This window comes from Podarcis muralis, chromosome 8, assembly GCF_964188315.1.
Source record: "Podarcis muralis chromosome 8, rPodMur119.hap1.1, whole genome shotgun sequence".
In the NCBI taxonomy this organism is placed as follows: Eukaryota; Metazoa; Chordata; class Lepidosauria; order Squamata; family Lacertidae; genus Podarcis; species Podarcis muralis.
Window position 1 is genome coordinate 19,956,983 of NC_135662.1, and position 19,487 is coordinate 19,976,469.

The window sequence follows — 19,487 nt, forward strand, 5'->3', positions numbered from 1 at the left end:
GTTTTCGTCTTGCGAAGCAAGCCCATAGGGGAAATTCGTCTTGCGAGGCAAATCGAAAACGGAAAAACCTTTCGTCTAGCGAGTTTTTTGTCTTGCGAGGCATTCGTCTTGCGAGGTACCACTGTACTTTCTAAGGAGAGGAGTTGTGGCAGTTTATAGATTGTAGATGCAGCCCAAAGCTAGCCCTGTTCAGGAGACAGAGAATGGTATGAAACTATTTATACACCAGGGCCTGGGCAGTGACTCAATGGCAGGTGAGAATATGAAGTAGAGCAGTCACTGCCCTAGTCCCATAAACCTAGTGACCTTTATGGGCTCATTGTTGAATCTGACTTGAAGAGGAAGCTTGGGGTAACCAGAATAACTGAGTCTACTATACTTGGGTAGAGGAAATATGCTCCAACAGAGCTGTGTGTATGAGTGGTGTAGAATTACTTTTTTAAACATAGTATCTTCTCTCTCTAACTTTCTTTCTTCTTTAGTGTTAAGTGTATGAACCTTGGATTTGTGTGCGTTCCCACATGCAGCTTCCAGGAAGATGTTGGAAGCATCTGCTTCTTTTTTCAACTCATGGTTTGTTTTGTGCGGTCTAGGATCTGCATTTAGTAAACTGTAGTTTATTAAAAGAAGTCAGAAGCATTAACCAAAATTTAAGTTGGCTAGTTTCAAAAATCATAGGTTACAATAACCACACTTTGTCATAGAATCATAGAATCATAGAGTTGGAATAGACCACAAGGGCCATCGAGTCCAACCCCCTGCCAAGCAGGAAACAGCATCAGAGCACTCCTGCCTAGTATTGGCAACAACCTGTGGTTAGTTGGAAGCTGAAACAAAGGCTTCCCATCTCCTTGTGGCCATACTGAAGGACATGAGCCCTTTGGCTTGTGAATGTAACACAAAGCCATGATTTAGCATTCCTGAAAAGATGGCCATTCAGTTACTGCCTGATGGTGATGATCACACAATACTGTATACAATTTTCTTGTATTTCAGCTAGCAGTTCACCAAAAGTTATATATAAATTGGGTATTGGGAAACAGGACCTGACAGCCTAGAACATTAGCAGTGGAAGCTTCACTGTTCCTGTTTGTGTCTGTGTGTTTGTCCATAATGATTGCAAACCTCATGAAAATATTATGTGAAATGACATGGTCATAGCGCTTTGAAGGTCTGCTAGGCTCGATTATGGCTTTGTTGCCACTTTCTCTCTCTGTTTTTGGGACACCAAACAAATGGGAAGCTTTGATGACAATAGGGAAAAGAACCTAAACCGTTTTACAAAGTTGTCTCTTCCATATGTACAACTTAAGCTAGAGGCAGCAGGTGGCATTCTGGGGTTGTTGCTGTTTTATCAGATCTGCTTCACCGTATTTGTTAATAATAATGATAATGATAATATAATAGTTTGAATAAAATATCTAAATTCAGTAAGTCAGAGACTTAAAGGACAATTCTATTTTTCAATGAAGTTACCATTTTGAATTATAGGTCCCAAAGAATTATTATCTATTAAATGGAACTTGAGATTTTTGTTTTAAATGGATGCAGGATCCTACATTTTCTGTGTTTGTGTTTTGTTTTTCAGCTGTAGCAGAAGTCAAACTTCGGGATGATCAGTATACCCTGGATCACATGCGTGCCTTTGGCATGTACAATTATCTACACCTGGATCCCTGGTACCAAGATAATGTTTATTATGTTGATCAACTTGGAAGAGTCATGAATTTAAGCATTACTCTGGTAAGGATGCCATGAAAAAAGAAATAAAAACTTGAGTCAGTCGCCTCAAACTGAAGTCCATTGATTTCACTGGTTTTTCTTTGAGTATGACTTAGTCAGATAAGGTAAGGTAAAGGTACCCCTGCCCGTACGGGCCAGTCTTGACAGACTCTAGGGTTGTGCGCCCATCTCACTCAAGAGGCCGGGGGCCAGCGCTGTCCGGAGACACTTCCGGGTCACGTGGCCAGCGTGACATCGCTGCTCTGGCGAGCCAGAGCCGCACACGGAAACGCCGTTTACCTTCCCGCTAGAAAGCGGTCCCTATTTATCTACTTGCACCCGGGGGTGCTTTCGAACTGGTAGGTTGGCAGGCGCTGGGACCGAGCAGCGGGAGCGCACCCCGCCGCGGGGATTCGACTTAGTCAGATGCCACCAAGTAAATACAGTGGTACCTCAGGTTAAGTGCTTAATTCGTTCCGGAGGTCCGTTCTTAACCTGAATCTTTTCTTAACCTGAAGCACAACTTCAGCTAATGGGACCTCCTGCTGCTGCCGCTCCGCCGGAGCACGATTTCTGTTCTCATCCTGAAGCAAAGTTCTTAACCCGAAGTACTATTTCTGGGTTAGCGGAGTCTAACCTGAAGCATATGTAACCTGAAGTGAATGTAACCCGAGGTACCACTGTAGTAGTATTCATAATTTGAACATACTTTTTAACATATTTTTTTCAGTAACTTATGATGCTTGAATATTATTAAACATCTTTGTGTTTATGATTTGTAATTAAAAGAGATCAGATACTATAGAATTGATTATTATTATTTTTTAAATGCACTATTGACTTTAAATATGGGCATTTCTCAATTCCATTAATTGTGTGATCCAATAAAGATTACACATTCTCCAATAATACTGCTATTCCACTATTCATTGCTATTAATTAAGCTACCCAACACATTTGCACGATATTAACTGCACTGTATTTCACCTTAGGTAGTCAAGAATTGCACTCACAGGGTTATGCACAGTTTAATTATGTCTATTCAGTTAGTTGCACAGAGCAATACTTTACACATTTCTTTTTTCAAATTTGAAGTTAGAACTGAAGCTGCAGGCTTACTAATTGCTTAGATGGGGTCGTGTGACAATCTTGCCATCTCTAATGTCTGTTCAAACAGTCCCGGAAGGCAGATGTACGACATGTGCTTCCATCTAATCATCACTCTGTGCTTAGGTTTCTGCATACTCAAATGATTTTGCTTCCAGAAGCTTTATTTGTGATCCCTTCCAGAGCTGGCACACACACTTATTTGTGAAATATCCCGATTCTTCTCAAAGGCAGTGATTCAGATAGAGAATGCTTTGGGTTTTACAAAGAAAGACAGGCCTCTGTAGCTATCCCTTGCCAGGCTTGGAAGGCAGTTGTCTGGAACGCAGAACACCTTTGCAGAAAGTGCTGCTGTTGTTTATAAAGATATGAGGACAACGTACTATTAGGAAAGAGGCAGGATTGCTGAGCAGACATGGTGGTTGGGAACTGAGAAACGAAGGAGACATGGCCAAAAACAGAATACGTAGTAGGCTGATATGAGCAGGAAGGATGGATGGGGGAGGCAGAGGTTAGTGGAAAGCGGTGCGGAGCAGCAAGGAAACTCAAGCAACGGGTTTGGGGTAATGCATTTGACAGAAAATGGGCAACAAAGGTATTCTGTAGGACAATGGGGAAGGAAGGTTAAAGGCAGTGGAGTGAAGGTTGGTGAACTTCCTGCTTGAGTGAACCAGTCAGCACAGCAGAATATTTGACTACAGTCTGTTGAATAATATTGCAATACAGTGGTACCTTGGGTACCACTGTATTGTTTGTTCCGGAGGTCCTTATTTGTTCCGGAGGTCCATTTTTAACTTGAAACTGTTCTTAACCTGAAGCTCCGCTTTAGCTAATGGGGCCTCCTGCTGCCACTGCACCGCTGCTGCACGATTTCTGTTCTCATCCTGAAGCAAAGTTCTTAACCCAAGGTAATATTTCTGGGTTAGCGGGTCTGTAACCTGAAGCGTATGTAACCCAAAGTACCACTGTAGTACTGTATAACTTTCAAAATAGTGTGGTTAAGAAGTAAGACAAAGATGGAAATAATTGTTCCCACCCTTAAGGATTGTGAGAGATGGATAATGTGCTTCTCTGACTTGTTTGCTGAGAAATGTGCTCCTGCCTCAATAAATAATTGAGGAAACAAACATGTCACAATTCTTACTCAGAATTTGTTATAGAAATGTACAGAGAAGTATAAAACACCATGTTTCTCTGAACCTTTTGGAAGTATTGTTTTTTTAATAAAAAAATGATTGCCGTAAAAACAGTTTTCACACACACACAAATCTTTCTTCGCTCTGAAAGCAAAGTTATTTCCTTTCCTTCTCTTCCAAATAATTATGCCGGTCGTGATGGGATGAGCTTTCCCTTCCTCATTTCTGCCATATCCTTAGAAATTGCAGCTCTGGGTGAGGTGCTGCCCCAGAGTTATCTGCAAACTGTTTCCAGCAAGCAGGTCATGGTGTCATTCTGTGTGGGTATGTGCCAGAAACACTGTGCTCATACTAAATGCTAACTATTGAAGAGCTGTTACCTTGGAGACCGTGATGTTGAAAGACTTTTTTGGTCCCTGAAAAATGGAGGCTGACTTCAAGAGGGAACTTGATATTTAGGTGAGAGTGTAGGTTGTCTGGGAACAAATCATCTTAGTCCCATCTGTAATGGAGAGGGCATCTGAAGCATCTAGTTTCATCATTCATGTCCAAGAACATTAGGAGCGAAGCCTATGCAGCCTATTCTTCCAGTCCATTTCCATGTGCAATACAAGGTGCTAGTTATTACTTAAATGGCTTGGGACCAAAGTACTTGAACAGCTGGTCTCTCTTAGGTGCATCTGCCTATCCTTTAAGATCAGCAGTTGTGCTTCTCTCGTGTGTGACATTTCCTCCTAAGGCAAGTGGTAGCATGCAAGAAAGCTTTCGCTGGTTGCTCCAATATGTGGAAATCCCTGCCTCACAGGGTTGCATTAGTTTACCCATCATTTTGTGTTGCGCTGGCAATTCAAAACACTCCTTTTTGAATGCAAGCTTTCGATTCCGTTGTGCTTACAATGTGTTGAGTCTTGAGTGCTGTTCTGTATATTCCTGGGGTTGCTTCAGTTTTTTGTTTGATTTGATCCATGCTTGCATTACTGTTCTGAGCCACTTTGAGCAATCCCTTTGTGTATGAGAAAGCAGGGTATGTATTTTTTAAATAATAATAACTCACAAAACTGAATACACACACACTGCATTTTGCTTTGGTAAGAACCTAAGAGCCCTACTGGATTGAACCAAGATCCAGCCAGTCTAGCATCCAATTTCTTGCTGTGGTCAGCCAAATACTTTTGGGAAGCAGAGCATGAAGGTAACATCCCTTTTCCTCTCGATGGCTAAAACAGAACTGAAAATGCATATATTGATATTTTTACCATGTTGAGATAACAATTTTTAACACTCAGTTTTTAGCAAAGCCTGTTTGCTCAAAACTGCATAAAAACACCCGTTTAAATCTTAGTCTAAACCATGTATCTGAAGAGTATGCTAGAATTGTTTTGACTTTTTTTGTATACTATTTAAATGTTGCCTTAGTGCAAACACAATATAATCTTTTACTATGTACGTATGGGACGCGGGTGGCGCTGTGGGTTAAACCACAGAGCCTAGGACTTGCTGATCAGAAGGTCGGCTGTTCGAATCCCCGCAACGGGGTGAGCTCCCGTTGCTCGGTCCCTGCTCCTGCCAACCTAGCAGTTCAAAAGCACATCAAAGTGCAAGTAGATAAATAGGTACCGCTCCAGCGGGAAGGTAAACGGTGTTTCCATGCGCTGCTCTGGTTAGCCAGAAGCGGCTTAGTCATGCTGGCCACATGACCCGGAAGCTGTCTGCGGACAAACGTCGGCTCCCTCGGCCTATAGAGCGAGATGAGCGCCGCAACCCCAGAGTCGGTCACGACTGGACTTAATGGTCAGGGGTCCCTTTACCTTTATATACATATACATTTTTTTAAAATGACTAAGGAAAAAGAGATGTATTCAAACAGTAGCAGTTAAGAGATGAGTAGCCTTGCTTTCCTGGCTTCCACACATTGCAGATGCTTCTGGTAACCAAGATGGGCAAAGCAGCAGGCAGGTTGGAAGGTGCAGTGGCACCACATTGGATTGATTCTGCCACTGCACCCGCAACGCACTGCATCCTCACCGCTTTGCCTCTCCCTCTTGGTTACTGGCAGCAGTGTCCTTTGCACTGGGAAGCCACACAAGTATTGCCACACCCACACTGTGCTAACCCACACTGCATTCAAAGATAAGTAGTGTTGCTAACTAACAAAATAGTCAACCTTCTTCCAGTGAAAATGTTTTCTCTAAGCATACCATCTTCAGATTCATCTTGTTTTAAGATATTTGTAAGCTGACTCTCATTTTAACAGTAAAAGCATACCAGGTTTTGCTTACAAGGCTTGCAAAAAGAAAAAGTAGAAGACAATACCAAACTCTTCCATAACTCACTCCCTAAACTGAATAGATACGTGCTGCATGTTACTCAACGTATTTGTAGCTTTCAAGCTGGCATGACCTCTTCCCTCTGCCAAAAGATAATATATTGTGCAAAGGACAAGCGGTTGCATTCAGAATGTGGTTCAGTGGTAAGAGTGCATGCAAATTCAATCCACAGCATCTCTATTTAGGGTTGGGACAGATCCCTGCCTGAAACCCCGGAGAACTGCTGCCAATCAGTGCAGCCAATCCTGAGCGAGATGGAGTAGTGGTATAACATGGTATAAACTAAGCAACTGCCTTTGTTCCCAAAGGAATTGCCCCATAGTCAGTAATTTGCAAGCTGGCTTTGTTCCATGGGCTGCCAGTTGCCAGCCTGCTTCTAATCTAGGGAAGCTGAAGCCTTTTCACGATTTATCAGATAACTGCAGTCTGGATCTTTTACATTCTTCTCTTCATGTTTTTATTAAGTGTATAATTTATGTAAGTTGTTAAGTCATAAAAACAGTGATTCATAATAGCAGGGATGATTTAATAACACTAGTAAATTAATAAAATTCTGTGTAATGGCAATTAGTAAGCAACTCTCAATTTCCAGAGCAAAGATATATATATATGATGGATGTATCTTATTAGAATAAAAAGGCAATTGTACCAACCAAGCTATATCCCATATATTTTTTTCCAGCCATTGCAAAATTGTTGGAAATTGTGAAATTAGTATTACATGGCAATACTAATGCATGCAGTTGCATGTAAGTTACTTATCTCTGGAACTGTTGCTTCTATCATAACCTTTATGTAATCCAACAAAATCTTCTTTGGGACCAGAAGAATATTATACCCGAACATATTTGAGTATCATTTAACACCCCCTTCCAGAAAGGTCATACATGTGTGTGCCACGAGAAAATATGCATGAAATATGCCTTGTTTCACCTTTCCAATATTTGTCTTTCGTATTTGGATATATCCATCTCTTTAAACCTACACAGAGTCAAATAACACTGAAACTTTTTTTTATGGGATTAACTGGATCTTCAAAATTATTATTGTCATGTACCAGCTGTAGGTTTTTCTTAATATTCGCTCTCCTGGTATGAATTTCTCTAGGGGATGGTGGCAGTTTGTTATCCTGAGATAAGGATGAGGTGTCTCTTCTTATATTCCAAACTATTTGCTGATAAAATATGTGAACTTGCAAACATTTGCCAGCAACATTTGTTCATCAAGGTGTGATTGTCGTTCGTCTAATTTCAAATCTGTTCTTGTTTCCTACTTACAGGACACTGCCTTAAAAAAGCCCAGAGAAGTATTCAGGCTTCCTGCAGACTTGATAGCTTGTGATAATCGCCTTTGTGCATCTGTACACTTCACATCTTCCACCTGGGTTACACTTTCAGATGGAACAGGAAGGCTGTATCTTATTCGAACAGGAAAACGTGGTGATGGCTCATGTGAAAAGTGGGAAGTAAGTATTGTAAAGCCTAGCTTTTCTATTTCCAGATGGTTGAATGTGCTTAAGCAAAGCTAGAAGTTACTGCCTCCTGCTCTTCTTGTGTAAACCAGCTCTTTCCCCTCTTATTGCATCTTGAAGGTCTTCTGATCTCCAGAACCTTAACTTGGGTCATCCACTTTCCAATTAGGGTTATATGGTGTCCAAGCCATGCTACCTTACTTAATATGTACAAGAGCAGTCTAGGAAACCCTGTCAGCTGGAGAGGAGAATGTATGGCAGAGAAGGTGAATTTTGACTGTAGAACAAGGAATGGCGCAAGAGACACTGAGAAAGTACAGTGGTACCTCCGGTTGCGCACGCTGCGGGTTACGAGCGAGCTCCGATAACCTAGAAGTAGCCACTCCCGGTTGTGAACTTTGCCCCGGGATGTGAGCGGAAATGTCAGAGGCATGCATGCAATGAGAGACACACTTTCGCTAATAGCGCCTCATATTACAAGCAGTTTCCAGTTACGAACGGACCTCGGGAACGGATTCAGTTCATAACCAGAGGTACCACTGTATGAGAGAGTGAGAAACATCTTTCAGGATTAGTTGATAAGTTCAGTATGTGGTTTTAAATAGTTGCCACCCAGAGATCTCTGTGAAGCTTACAAACAGGCATGAAGGCAGCATGTACCCATTGTGGTGCCTTCCTAGTTTCTGCTACTTGGGTATACTGCCTCCAAATGTGGTGGTGTCGTTTGGACAGGCATCTAATGGCAAGTACATTTTTTCCAAAAAAAAAAAGAAGTTTTATTCTAAGCCTCAGAGAAAAGTGATCCCCTTGATCTTGTACTGAGCCTCACTGAAGTTCAGAAAGCAGTGAGATGTAGGCAAGCAGGGACAAAACCTTTTCTCTCAGCATGTCCCAAGCTTGGAAGCACGGGAGGGTGGGGCTCACCTATACAGTCTTGCTGGACTTTGTAAGCACTTCGTATACCTCTAGTCGGAGGTGTCATGTTATAATCAGGACCCCGTAGGATAGATGGCCAGCACACCTTTTGATTGGCTACCAAAGTCAGTCTTGTCTTTTCTTTTTTTCCCTTTTCTGTCTACTTTTCTGTACCCTTGTATTTTGTTGCCATGCTGTATGTGTAGCCTGGGGTCTAACTTCACATCTGGATAGCACATCAAGAAAGCAATCAAAGTTACTCAGATGAATCTCTCCTGCTGATATTTCTTAAGTGAATTTGAAAACAGATGTAGAAGTGCCAAGTGCTGAAGCTATGGTCTTCTTAATGTCTGAAGCTGCTTCATTCCAAGTCATTTGTTTACTGTGATTACCTGTTTAAGGCCTTTCTGCGCCCTGCAGCCTGAGCTTATGGGGACTCGGCTAGGCGCTGCCTATGACACACTAGTTCTGTGTTGTACTCTATGGCTTCTCCCACTACATTCAGTGTTGCCAAGTCAAGGTAATTATAGTAAAAGTACATTTGAAGTGAAGTCAAGCAAATATAAGCACATTAAGTGAAAAGGCGTATGAGAAGTATGCATCTTTCTAAAGTGTCTCATGGGGACGTTGATTTCTTCAAAGTGTGCCTTTCATAGTCGCTCTGTGATTTTGTTGATACTTGAAATGTGAAATTTGATTTTGTTTGCAAGTCATAGATCTGCAACCATAATTCATCAGGAGAGTTAAGTATTAATATAAACAGTGGGAGAAATTTGTGGATTCCATATTAACATTAATAGTGTTTAGATGGGCACTAATCCTATCTTTATACCATAAGTGGTTTCATTGAGCATTGAAGAATCCACTTTGCTTGCTTTATTTCCCAGCATCCTAAATTGACTATCTGAACTGTTTTTGAGAGAGAATAATGCAGCATAGAGATTGTTTCTCCCCCTTGCTTCCTGGCAAAAGACCCAGTAGCAGCAGAACATGTCATCTGTGTCCTGCTTTTGGGTTCAAAGCACTTTGCGTATGTTGGTTCATGAACAACAGCACTACTGTAGTCAAGTCATTATTGTACCTGTTTTGAAAATGGAGGGGTTGAAATGTAAATTAAATGGTGATGTACATAAACTCACCTACTTACACATACGTATTGGAAACGTATCTTACTGAGCAGGTGAAATGCTTCAAAAGAATACCCAGCACTAAAGCTACTCAGTCATCAGTAGTCTGATAACACAAAGAGCCAATAGTGACCCACCGGGTCATAAAAAGCAGCAACTTCCAACTGGCTTCTCCGTCTGGGCAATCGGTATTTCAGACATGAACTGAGCATCTTTCAGATAATCCATCCCCATTTCCCTTCACTTTACCCAACTCTGACAGCAGCTGGTTACCAATAATAAAATGTTATGCAAATTAATTTCAGAATCATGTAGGCAGGGATTGTATGACTTTTGCCTTGTTCATTTAAAAACAATTCCTGGTTCTAAGATAATAGCACAGCTAGGGTATGATATCTGTGATGGGATAATGAGCTGCTTGTGCGTAAATTCGCAGTCCCTCAGAGTTTGTTCAAGCCCACAAACTTCTGTCTGTGACAGAGCCCCTCAGACATGGCTGCTCTAATCACTTGCAGATTCCGACAGTGGTTGCTTTCGGAATCGTTTCCAGCATAAAAGCTCCTTAACGGAAACACGTCTTCTGGACTCACGGCGTGACAGTTTCCGGCGAGGAGTGGGTCTCCCTATGGGAGCTTCAGATACCCCCCCCACTGCTCTCGCTGGAAGAGTCCCTGAGCCCTCCCCCCTGCTCGCTTTCCCTCGGAGATCCACCTCTCCCCTTGCTAGTTCCTGCTTCAGCTGCTGAGTCTCTCCCAGCCTGCGTGAGCCCTTCCACCAGAGACCCACCTCTCCCTCTGCTGGTTCCTGCTTCAGCTGCTGAGTCTCTCCCAGCCTGCGTGATCCCTTTCACCACCGGTTCCTCCGATGGCAGTTCCCTGACAATATCTATACATCGTATAAAAAGTATGTTACACAAAAGCTTATATTCAGACTTTCCACGGTCTGAAATCTCTTTCAGTGCACAGGATATCTAAGTTATTAATGCTGCTTATCATTGGGGACTGTTTAAAGAGAAAGCTGGTGGAAGGAGACTTGCTTGTAATGCTTTTTCAACTTAATGGCATATATTTTCACTGTAAGGCCTTACTTATCTAGATGTACTTTATACTGTGGGGAAAAGCTTGCTAGTTTGCAAACCAAGCTCATGCTGATTTTCCAGATGAAAGAGTAATAATCTGTTTCCTGTGAACAGTTGTGTAAAAAAGCAAAGTTGTCCTAAGCAAGTGCATATCCAAATTTTCAAGCATTAGTACAACTTGAATTTTATTTCCGTGTCACTTTACAATAAAGGGCATACAATAAAACTTTGGGGTTAATGCAAAATCTAGAGTAGGAAAATACAGATACTGAAACCTAGGTAACAATGGTTGCAAATGCTTATTTATTGATTAAAACATTTATATGAGAAGTCAGCAGCTTCCTTCTTCCCTCTGCTTGCTCCCTGATGCTCAAAAACTGCTCAGTGAATACACTGGTGCTTACTGGTAACAGAGCATGATTGCAGCCAATTATTCTACCCATTTTTAAAAATACTTTTGACTAAAGTTGATGACAACTCATAACCCTTATTCAAAACCCATTTCCTTCTAATTACGGGGCTTAAAATGCAGAGTCATTGTCAAGTCTGTTTTTTCAGACTGTACATTGCCCACACATTTATTAGATAGTGGAAATGATCTAGTTTCCAGGGGTGGTGGGAATGTCAGATTCGTAGGCACCAGAATCAAATTATTTATATGCATGAAACAAGTAAAAATGGGAAGAAAAATCTGTGCTTGAAATGAAAATGACGCTATGCTTTCAGCCAGTTTTTAAACCTCTCAAGTAATAACACTCACAGTGCCAATAAAGCTGGATGGATGTCTTGGAAAAATCAGTGTTGTGTGTACCTCATCAGCATTTTCCAAAAGGAACCAGGTACTAGAGCAGAGATGCTACCAAAACCCAACATTCCTGTGTCAACTTCTCCTCCACCTCACTCTGCACTGTATTCTTGTCTCATCCTTGAGTTATCTGTTTGATCTGAAACATGCATTGTGCATTCAGAAGGCATGACACAGTAGCATTCACAAAGTCCGTCTCTTCTCAGATACTATTCAATGAAGAATTCGGGAGTCCCTTTGTTATAGTCCACAGCATCTCCTTTTTGCAATCTGATGCTCATTCAGTGGGCGTACTGCTCCTTCGCGTAGAAAAAGATGAATTGGATGTACAAGGCAGTGGCTTCCATGTTTCCTTGGAATGGGTCACAATTACAAAAACAACCAAGGAGAGTAAGTATTTTACTTGCTGTTGCTTTCCTTGTGTCTGAAAAAGAGACTCTTACTCCTTATATGTTTAGGAAGTTGCTATTCCAGTGGCTCAGGTAGCTGGAAATAATTTTGTCATCTTTTTGATAGTTGTGTGAAGGATCTGAATCTGAAGTCATCTGGGGGACTGTTGGATCCCTGAGAATAAAATAGTCACAGAGCAAGGCAACAAGCATGTTGTAAATCAAATTTAAATCAATGGGGCTGACTTCTAAGTCAATGGGTGTCTTGGAAATGTGGCTGCTGTGTGCCCCTTGTTAGTATTTCCCATAATGAAAACCCAAGCTTTCAACCAGTGTGTGTACACATGGAACTGGAACCAGACATTAAGGGCAGATGCAAGCAGCACATTTGCAACTTCTCCTTTCTCCCCTGAAATCATTATGAGATGCTAATTGCGACTCAGTTGTCAGAGCACTGATCCTTCTGTAGTCCAGACAGCAGCTTCTGTGCACAAGAGCTGGTATCAGCAGGCTGCAGAGGGGGAACCCACATTTTGCACAGAAGACAAACAAGTCTTTACAAGGGAAAGCACTTTCAAATATTTTAAAGGTATTTTCAGCCCACCTTTTAGGCCCAAACACTCAGCTTCTAAGATGCACTGGGAGGGGACCCCCAAAACAGCCCAGTGAGGACTGAGCCTTCTTAGCAGGCATTGAATGCAAGTTTACTGGAGCAAAAGTTAATGGAATAGAGGGGTTATGGAAGGAGAAGGAATGGCATGGAGCATCCTGAAGAGGAGAACTCCGCATGGCATTTTGCAATACCAGATCTGTGATTTGATATCGTCACAGGACAATATTTGCCTTTTCACTTAGTTGGCTGTCTCTTGCAGGGCTTGGGATAGTTGCAGCATGATGATGTTTTACCAATACTATTGTTCCCACCACCAAAATACTGTGTACCCTGCCTCTCTGTTAAGTATTCTGGAGGTGGCTAAAAACATACGTTACAAAAAAAATCCAATGCCCACAGTACAGTGGTGCCTCGCAAGACGAAATTAATTCGTTCCGCGAGTTTTGTCGTCTTGCGGTTTTTTTCGTCTTGCGACGCACGGTGTCGGGAAAGTTTTGGAAAAGCTTCAAAAATCACCAAAGTCTTTAAAAACCTCAAAAAAGGCTACCACACCGCGTTCTATGAGTTGCTCCTCGAAGTCAAGTCGCAACTGTATTAACGGTGATAAGAAAAAGGAAACAAACTTGCAAGACGTTTCCGTCTTGCGAAGCAAGCCCATAGGGAAAATCGTCTTGCGAAGCAGCTCAAAAAACAAAAAACCCTTTCGTCTAGCAAGTTTTTTGTATTGCGAGGCATTCGTCTTGCGAGGTACCACTGTAAAACCATTGTGATACTGCTCTTTCCTGCTGGTACCACTCTTCCTTCAAAAGTATTTTTCACTGCAGCGCCACTCTTTCATATAGACAAACGGCTCCTGTGCATCCCACACGAAGGCTAAGCAGTAAGAAGATCAAGCCAGTATTAAGTTCTCTTTCCCCTCCCCAGCCGATCAGTACAGAAATACTCAGTGCCCTCAGGCACCAGTCATGGCTGGCTGGAACAGAAACTCCATGTTTCCTCGGAGCCATCTTTTAGAATAGCTTACCTGCTGGTGCAAAGAACCTTGCGGTAAATATTAATATGGCCTTTATTTGTATTCCTGTGTTCAACAAATCCTGCTGCCTTCTTGTAGCAGTTATTGGTATCTAATTTTATGCATTTCCTGAGGTCTTTCCAACACATTACTGGTGGTTACTTTTAAAAGGGGGGCTGGGTTTTAATTACAAACCACAAAAGAGCAAATTTAGGAAAGAAAAGGCTAATGAAATAGCTAGAAGACCAATAGAGAATTGCCTCTTTTAGAGCAGCAAAATGAATTTGTATTGTTATCAGCCTGGATATTTATTATGTAGCTGCTTCAGGTTGCTGAAAAGTGCTGTATTTATTTAAGTGTATGTATTTAAGGAGAAAACAATTCTTAGAATAATACTGTATCGGGGTTTTCACTGTTTTCTGAAATATGCTTATTTTTCAGGTAAGCCTCTGTGTGGGGCTACCCAGTTTTGCAAGCTATGTCTGGCATAAATGGAAACACCTAGATGGGTGGGCTGGGTTTGCATACCTGCAGCCAGAATCCAAGGAAAGCCCAGTGCATGCTGGCATTTTTGTGCAACAACAGAGGAGTGAGATGCTAGTTATTAGAGGGGACATCTTATGAACAAAACAGGCTACTAAATTAGTTAAGACAAAGCGGAAACGGGCTCATTCTAGGGACCTATTCTTCTGTAAGGCTATACAGAGGGGCAAATCCTTAACAACTAGCTAAGCTCTCTATTTGCAATAACAAAAAATATTAGCAAGGATGCCTCAGAGGATGTGGGAAGTGGGTAGAAGAGGCTTAGGACATACTTCCATATAGGTTTTAGTCTGAATATGACAGGAGGAAGCTCGGCATATGGAAACAAAGAAATGGTCTCATCAAACTCTCCAAATTGGCTACAGATTTAATTGTCTTTGGAGAGAGGGAGGTAATGAGAGCAGAGCCAAGTGTACCCAGTAACCTTAAAAGCAGCATGAATCCTCTAGGAATGGGGTCAGAAATGGTTTCTGGAGACTATTTGCCTAGAAATAGTCTTCATTACGGTCCCGTAGGTGAGAGTCAACAGTACAGTAGTACCTCGGGTTAAATATGCTTCAGGTTACATACGCTTTAGGTTACAGACTTCACTAACCCAGAAATAGTACCTCGGGTTAAGAACTTTGCTTCAGGATGAGAACAGAAATTGCGTGGCAGGGGCATGGCAGCAGCAGGAGGCCCCATTAGCTAAAGTGGTGCTTCAGGTTAAGAACAGTTTCAGGTTAAGAATGGACCTCCGGAACGAATTAAGTACTTAACCCAGGGTGCGGACGCGGGTGGCGCTGTGGGTAAAAGCCTCAGCACCTAGGGCTTGCCAATCCGATCGGCGGTTCGAATCCCTGCGGCGGGGTGCGCTCCCGTTGCTTGGTCCCAGCGCCTGCCAACCTAGCAGTTCGAAAGCACCCCCAGGTGCAAGTAGATAAATAGGGACCGCTTACTGGCGGGAAGGTAAACGGCGTTTCCGTGTGTGGCTCTGGCTCGCCAGATGCAGCTTTGTCACGCTGGCCACGTGACCCGGAAGTGTCTCCGGACAGCGCTGGCCCCTGGCCTCTTAAGTGAGATGGGCGCACAACCCCAGAGTCTGTCAAGACTGGCCCGTACGGGCAGGGGTACCTTTACCTTTACCTTTACTTACCACTGTACTATGCTAGAAGACTTGTCGAAGAGCATAAACCTTTGAGATGTTTGTGTTTGTTTGACTTCTTTCTCGCACTGTTACCCCATGACGCTGCAATCAGATAGAATTGACTTTTTTCAAGTAGTGCTTTGGGGGTTACCTTGCAGTCTGTCATGCCAGGAATATTGAAAGCCTGCTAGATTGAAAAGCCTGCAGACACCTGTCTCAGCGTTTCTGCATTGACTTTATGTATGTTCAAGATCTTCCCAACCGAGGAACGCGTTGATTTCTGTTAAAGTCAACCAGCCAGCGGGTTGGATTTTTGTCCTTTACAAACTGGGACGAGCAGGGTTGGGCGGTGTCAGCACATTCAAAGGAATTGTTTCTCTTTTGATCAGGTGATCATGGGTATGAAATCTCCAAGCGTCGAGTTCTTCAAGGAAAGTCAGTTCCGCATTATGCAGCTATAGAGCCAAGTGGCGATGGCCTGATGGTTATTTCGTACAAGCCCTATGCTCTCACACAGAATGGTGAGGATAAGCATGAAAAAAGTGAAAAGGAGAAAGCAGAGGAAAACAAAAAAGGTAACCTTGCATTCCTGACAATAGGTTAGACAACTAGCTCATTATTATTGCTTTATAAATTTCTATCTCACCTTTCAGGGCACACCAGGGAACAAAGCATGGTCTTGTAGCTTATATTTGTATTAGAAATTCAGTGCACCGTACATTCAGCACAGTTTTAAATGTTAGTAAAGGTTTAAATGTTGGTAACCTTGCATTCCTGACAATAGGTTAGACAACTAGCTCTTTATTTATTATTGCTTTATAAATTTCTATCTCACCTTTCAGGGCACACTAGGGAACAAAGCATGGTCTTGTAGCTTATATTTGTATTAGAAATTCAGTGCACCGTACATTCAGCACAGCTTTAAATGTTAGTAAAGGTTTAAATGTTAGTAAAGGGACCCCTGACCATTAGGTCCAGTCGTGACCGACTCTGGGGTTGCGGCGCTCATCTCGCTTTATTGGCCGAGGGAGCCGGCGTACAGCTTCCAGGTCATGTGGCCAGCATGAGTAAGCTGCTTCTGGCCAACCAGAGCAGCACACGGAAACGCCGTTTACCTTCCCGCCGGAGCGGTACCTATTTATCTACTTGCACTTTGAGGTGCTTTCAAACTGCTAGGTTGGCAGGAGCAGGGACCGAGCAACGGGAGCTCACCCCGCCACGGGGATTCGAACCGCCAGCCTTCTGATCGGCAAGTCCTAGGCTCTGTGGTTTAACCCACAGCGCCACCCGCGTCCCTAAGTGTTAGTAGTATGGTTTTAAAGTTTTCTGTGGAGAAACCAACCTGTCAGTTCTCCAAATGAGCAAGATGCAGCTTGTTTATTTGGAAGGGTGAATAGCTTGATGGCCATTACCTGAGGATTCAGCAGACTTAACAAGTACATGCCTCAAGACAAAAGCTGATCACCTGCAGAGATTAGGAAAATTATTGCTTCCCCTCTCCACATGCTCAGCATTTCACTTAATTGATTATATGATGCTGCGTTGAAACAACAGGGAGGGCTTGGTATGTTGGATAGATTACAGAGGGTAATCTTAGTGTGATGTTTCTGTTTTATGCAAGGGGTCTCCTCTTAACTTCTGTTTTGTTCTGGCACAGGTTTTCCATGTTAAGTTAGAAAGGTTTGCTCAAAAAACTTCAGGAAAAAAACAGGGAATGGGAGAGAGAAACATCTTTTTCTGAAAATTTCCAGGTTTTTTCTCCCAGGCCTTCACATCTCTACCAGGTCGTAGTCCAACATTCCAACCACTACACCACCCTGCCTGTCCTACAGGTGTGCTTAGTGTTGCAGTTCACCATCAGTGATCCATTCCTTTTTGTGTTCTTGGTTTGTAGAACCTCTCTACTACTGGCAAGAGACTGAAGATGATTTGACGGTTACTTTTCAGCTACCAGAAGACTTTGCCAAAGAGGACATTCAAGTCCGTTTTTCTCCAGGCCATCTCAGTGTCGCACTGAAAGATCCCCTCAGCCCAGTATTAGAAGGAACGCTTTTTTCATCGATTGATCACGAAAGCTCCACGTGGATAATTAAAGAAAATAATAGGTATTTCTTGCAGTACTGAGTAGTCTGGTCTCTGTATAGCTGAATGCCTAAGTAGCTCAATAGCCCTGGGCACTAAAGTGTGTAATACTGTGAACCTGAGCTGTCTTATTAGGTGTGCTTCCTTTCCTTGCAGGCTGCTTCCTTTTCTTCACGGAAACAGAAACTGGTCACAGTTAGTCGTACGTAGACATTTTATAAAGAGAGACAATGGAATTTGAAGAGAATTTGAACAAGGAGGAAGGGCCTTCCACTATTTCCAGTACATTTGTTGCTCGATAGGAATTGCTGATAAATCCTGTCTTCTCTTTAATGAATGCTTGTGATTTAATACTATTACCTTTTGTGCCTCTAAGCAGGCTGCTGCAACAGCAAAGTTAGTGGGTTATATGCAGTTGTTGTTGTTAATTAAATTTGTATACCGCCCTCTACCCGCAGGTCCCAAGGCGGTTCACAAAATAAAGTCGTAATATAAAAACACAAAATATATCATAAAAACAAAAGCAACCCAATAATACCCCCCCTCCCTAACACATTTTAAAAGTGCATTGGATGTCAATCAGCCAAAGGCCTGGTTAAAGAGGAACGTTTTTGCCTGGTGCCTAAAGGTGTATAATGAAGGAACCAGGTGAATGTCCCTGGGGAGAGCATTCCACAAATGGGGAGCCACCGCAGAATATTATTATTAATTATGACTCTTTAGAGTTCAGCATGTATGTATTCACCATTATAGCAAGATCTATATAGATTTATTTATCTAGAGATCTATATAAATCCAGTGTGTAGTCTTAAATAAAGGAAGAGAGTAACTCAGCACTGGACGCTAATGTAACTTGTTCAGTCCATTTAATGGGAACAATCATTAAACAAATGTCTTTCATTAGGCCGGTTTCAGTATTGGATTTCTCTGAGGGGGGTTAATTTATTTTAATGAAAGCAACACTATTTTCATTCCAGTGAGGAGAACTATAGACTGAAAATTAAAATGCTTTAGCTCATCTCGGCATGGATAACTTAGAGATGTCTACTGTTGCTTCAGATTAAAGTTTTGAAAATCGATCCGGTTTTCCAAGAGATTTTTGTTGTTGTTTAAACAGCCTTAATCATTTTATTTGTACGCCAAAGTTAAAACTGTGCTCAAGGCCACTTACGACATATAAATAATTCCGTAACTTCAAACATAACAAAAGTAGGCATAAACAAAACATCAGAAAGTTCAAAACCAAATTGAACAATTTCCACATAGATCGTAAGATCCAAAATAAAGATACATGTTAAACATTCTGATTAGCTATTTGCAGAGAAGGTTAGGAATTCTGTTCAATACAAATGCATATAGCCCTCTAGTCATACATTTTGTAACCGCATGTGAAGTGAGTGGTGCTTTCTCTTGGTCGTTTTGGGATTGAAAAAAGCCTTTTCTAATCATATCACATGTTGATCATGAAAGCGAAAGCTCTTTCCATCTAAATTAACTTGTTGAAAACAATGGGATTATTTCAATGCTTCTCCTATCCCCATTATCCCCTTTCCTCCAGCTGTCAGTGTTTCGGGTCGATTTGGCTGGCTTTTCTTTCCGCAAAGCTAATTAAGACATTTGCAAGGATCATTTTTGACAACAAATGTGTTTCAAGTTTTTCCTCTGACTTAAGTGTTTGAAAACAAAGGCGTGGTATGGGCTACGTTTGGCACTCTATATTTAGAAATGGAGATAAGTGCATGCTGATCCAATCTTCCAGATTCCTTTTCTTTAAAAGCTTTTTAAAATACTGCTTTTGCTTATCCCCCTTTGTTTTTCTACTCCTACCTTCTAATAGGCAAAAAAAGTTTAACAGATATTTCTGTATAGGAGAAGGGGAACTGGAAGGGCCGTAGCTTGATTCTGTAGAGCACATGTGTTGTATGGCGCAGGTCCCAGATTCAAGCCCATCATAGCTTTGAGAACAGCGCACTTAGCCAGGTGGCCTTGGTTGAACTAGAGATCAAAACATATTTGAAACATATCTGCTTCAGA

General features: G+C 42.0%; 1 protein-coding gene across 3 annotated transcripts in view; it reads left to right on the plus strand.

Moving 5' to 3' along the window:
- The window catches only part of NUDCD1 (NudC domain containing 1), a 59,437-nt gene that overhangs the window by 7,404 nt on the left and 32,546 nt on the right, over positions 1 to 19,487 (plus strand). For all 3 annotated transcript variants that reach the window (XM_028736277.2, XM_028736275.2, XM_077932767.1), the window contains exons 2-6: positions 1,589 to 1,743; positions 7,572 to 7,757; positions 11,895 to 12,078; positions 15,761 to 15,946; positions 17,266 to 17,476. In XM_028736277.2, the coding sequence (XP_028592110.2) occupies positions 1,636 to 1,743; positions 7,572 to 7,757; positions 11,895 to 12,078; positions 15,761 to 15,946; positions 17,266 to 17,476 (875 nt within the window). In that variant the 5' untranslated portion in view covers positions 1,589 to 1,635. The remainder of the gene's footprint in view (positions 1 to 1,588; positions 1,744 to 7,571; positions 7,758 to 11,894; positions 12,079 to 15,760; positions 15,947 to 17,265; positions 17,477 to 19,487) is intronic.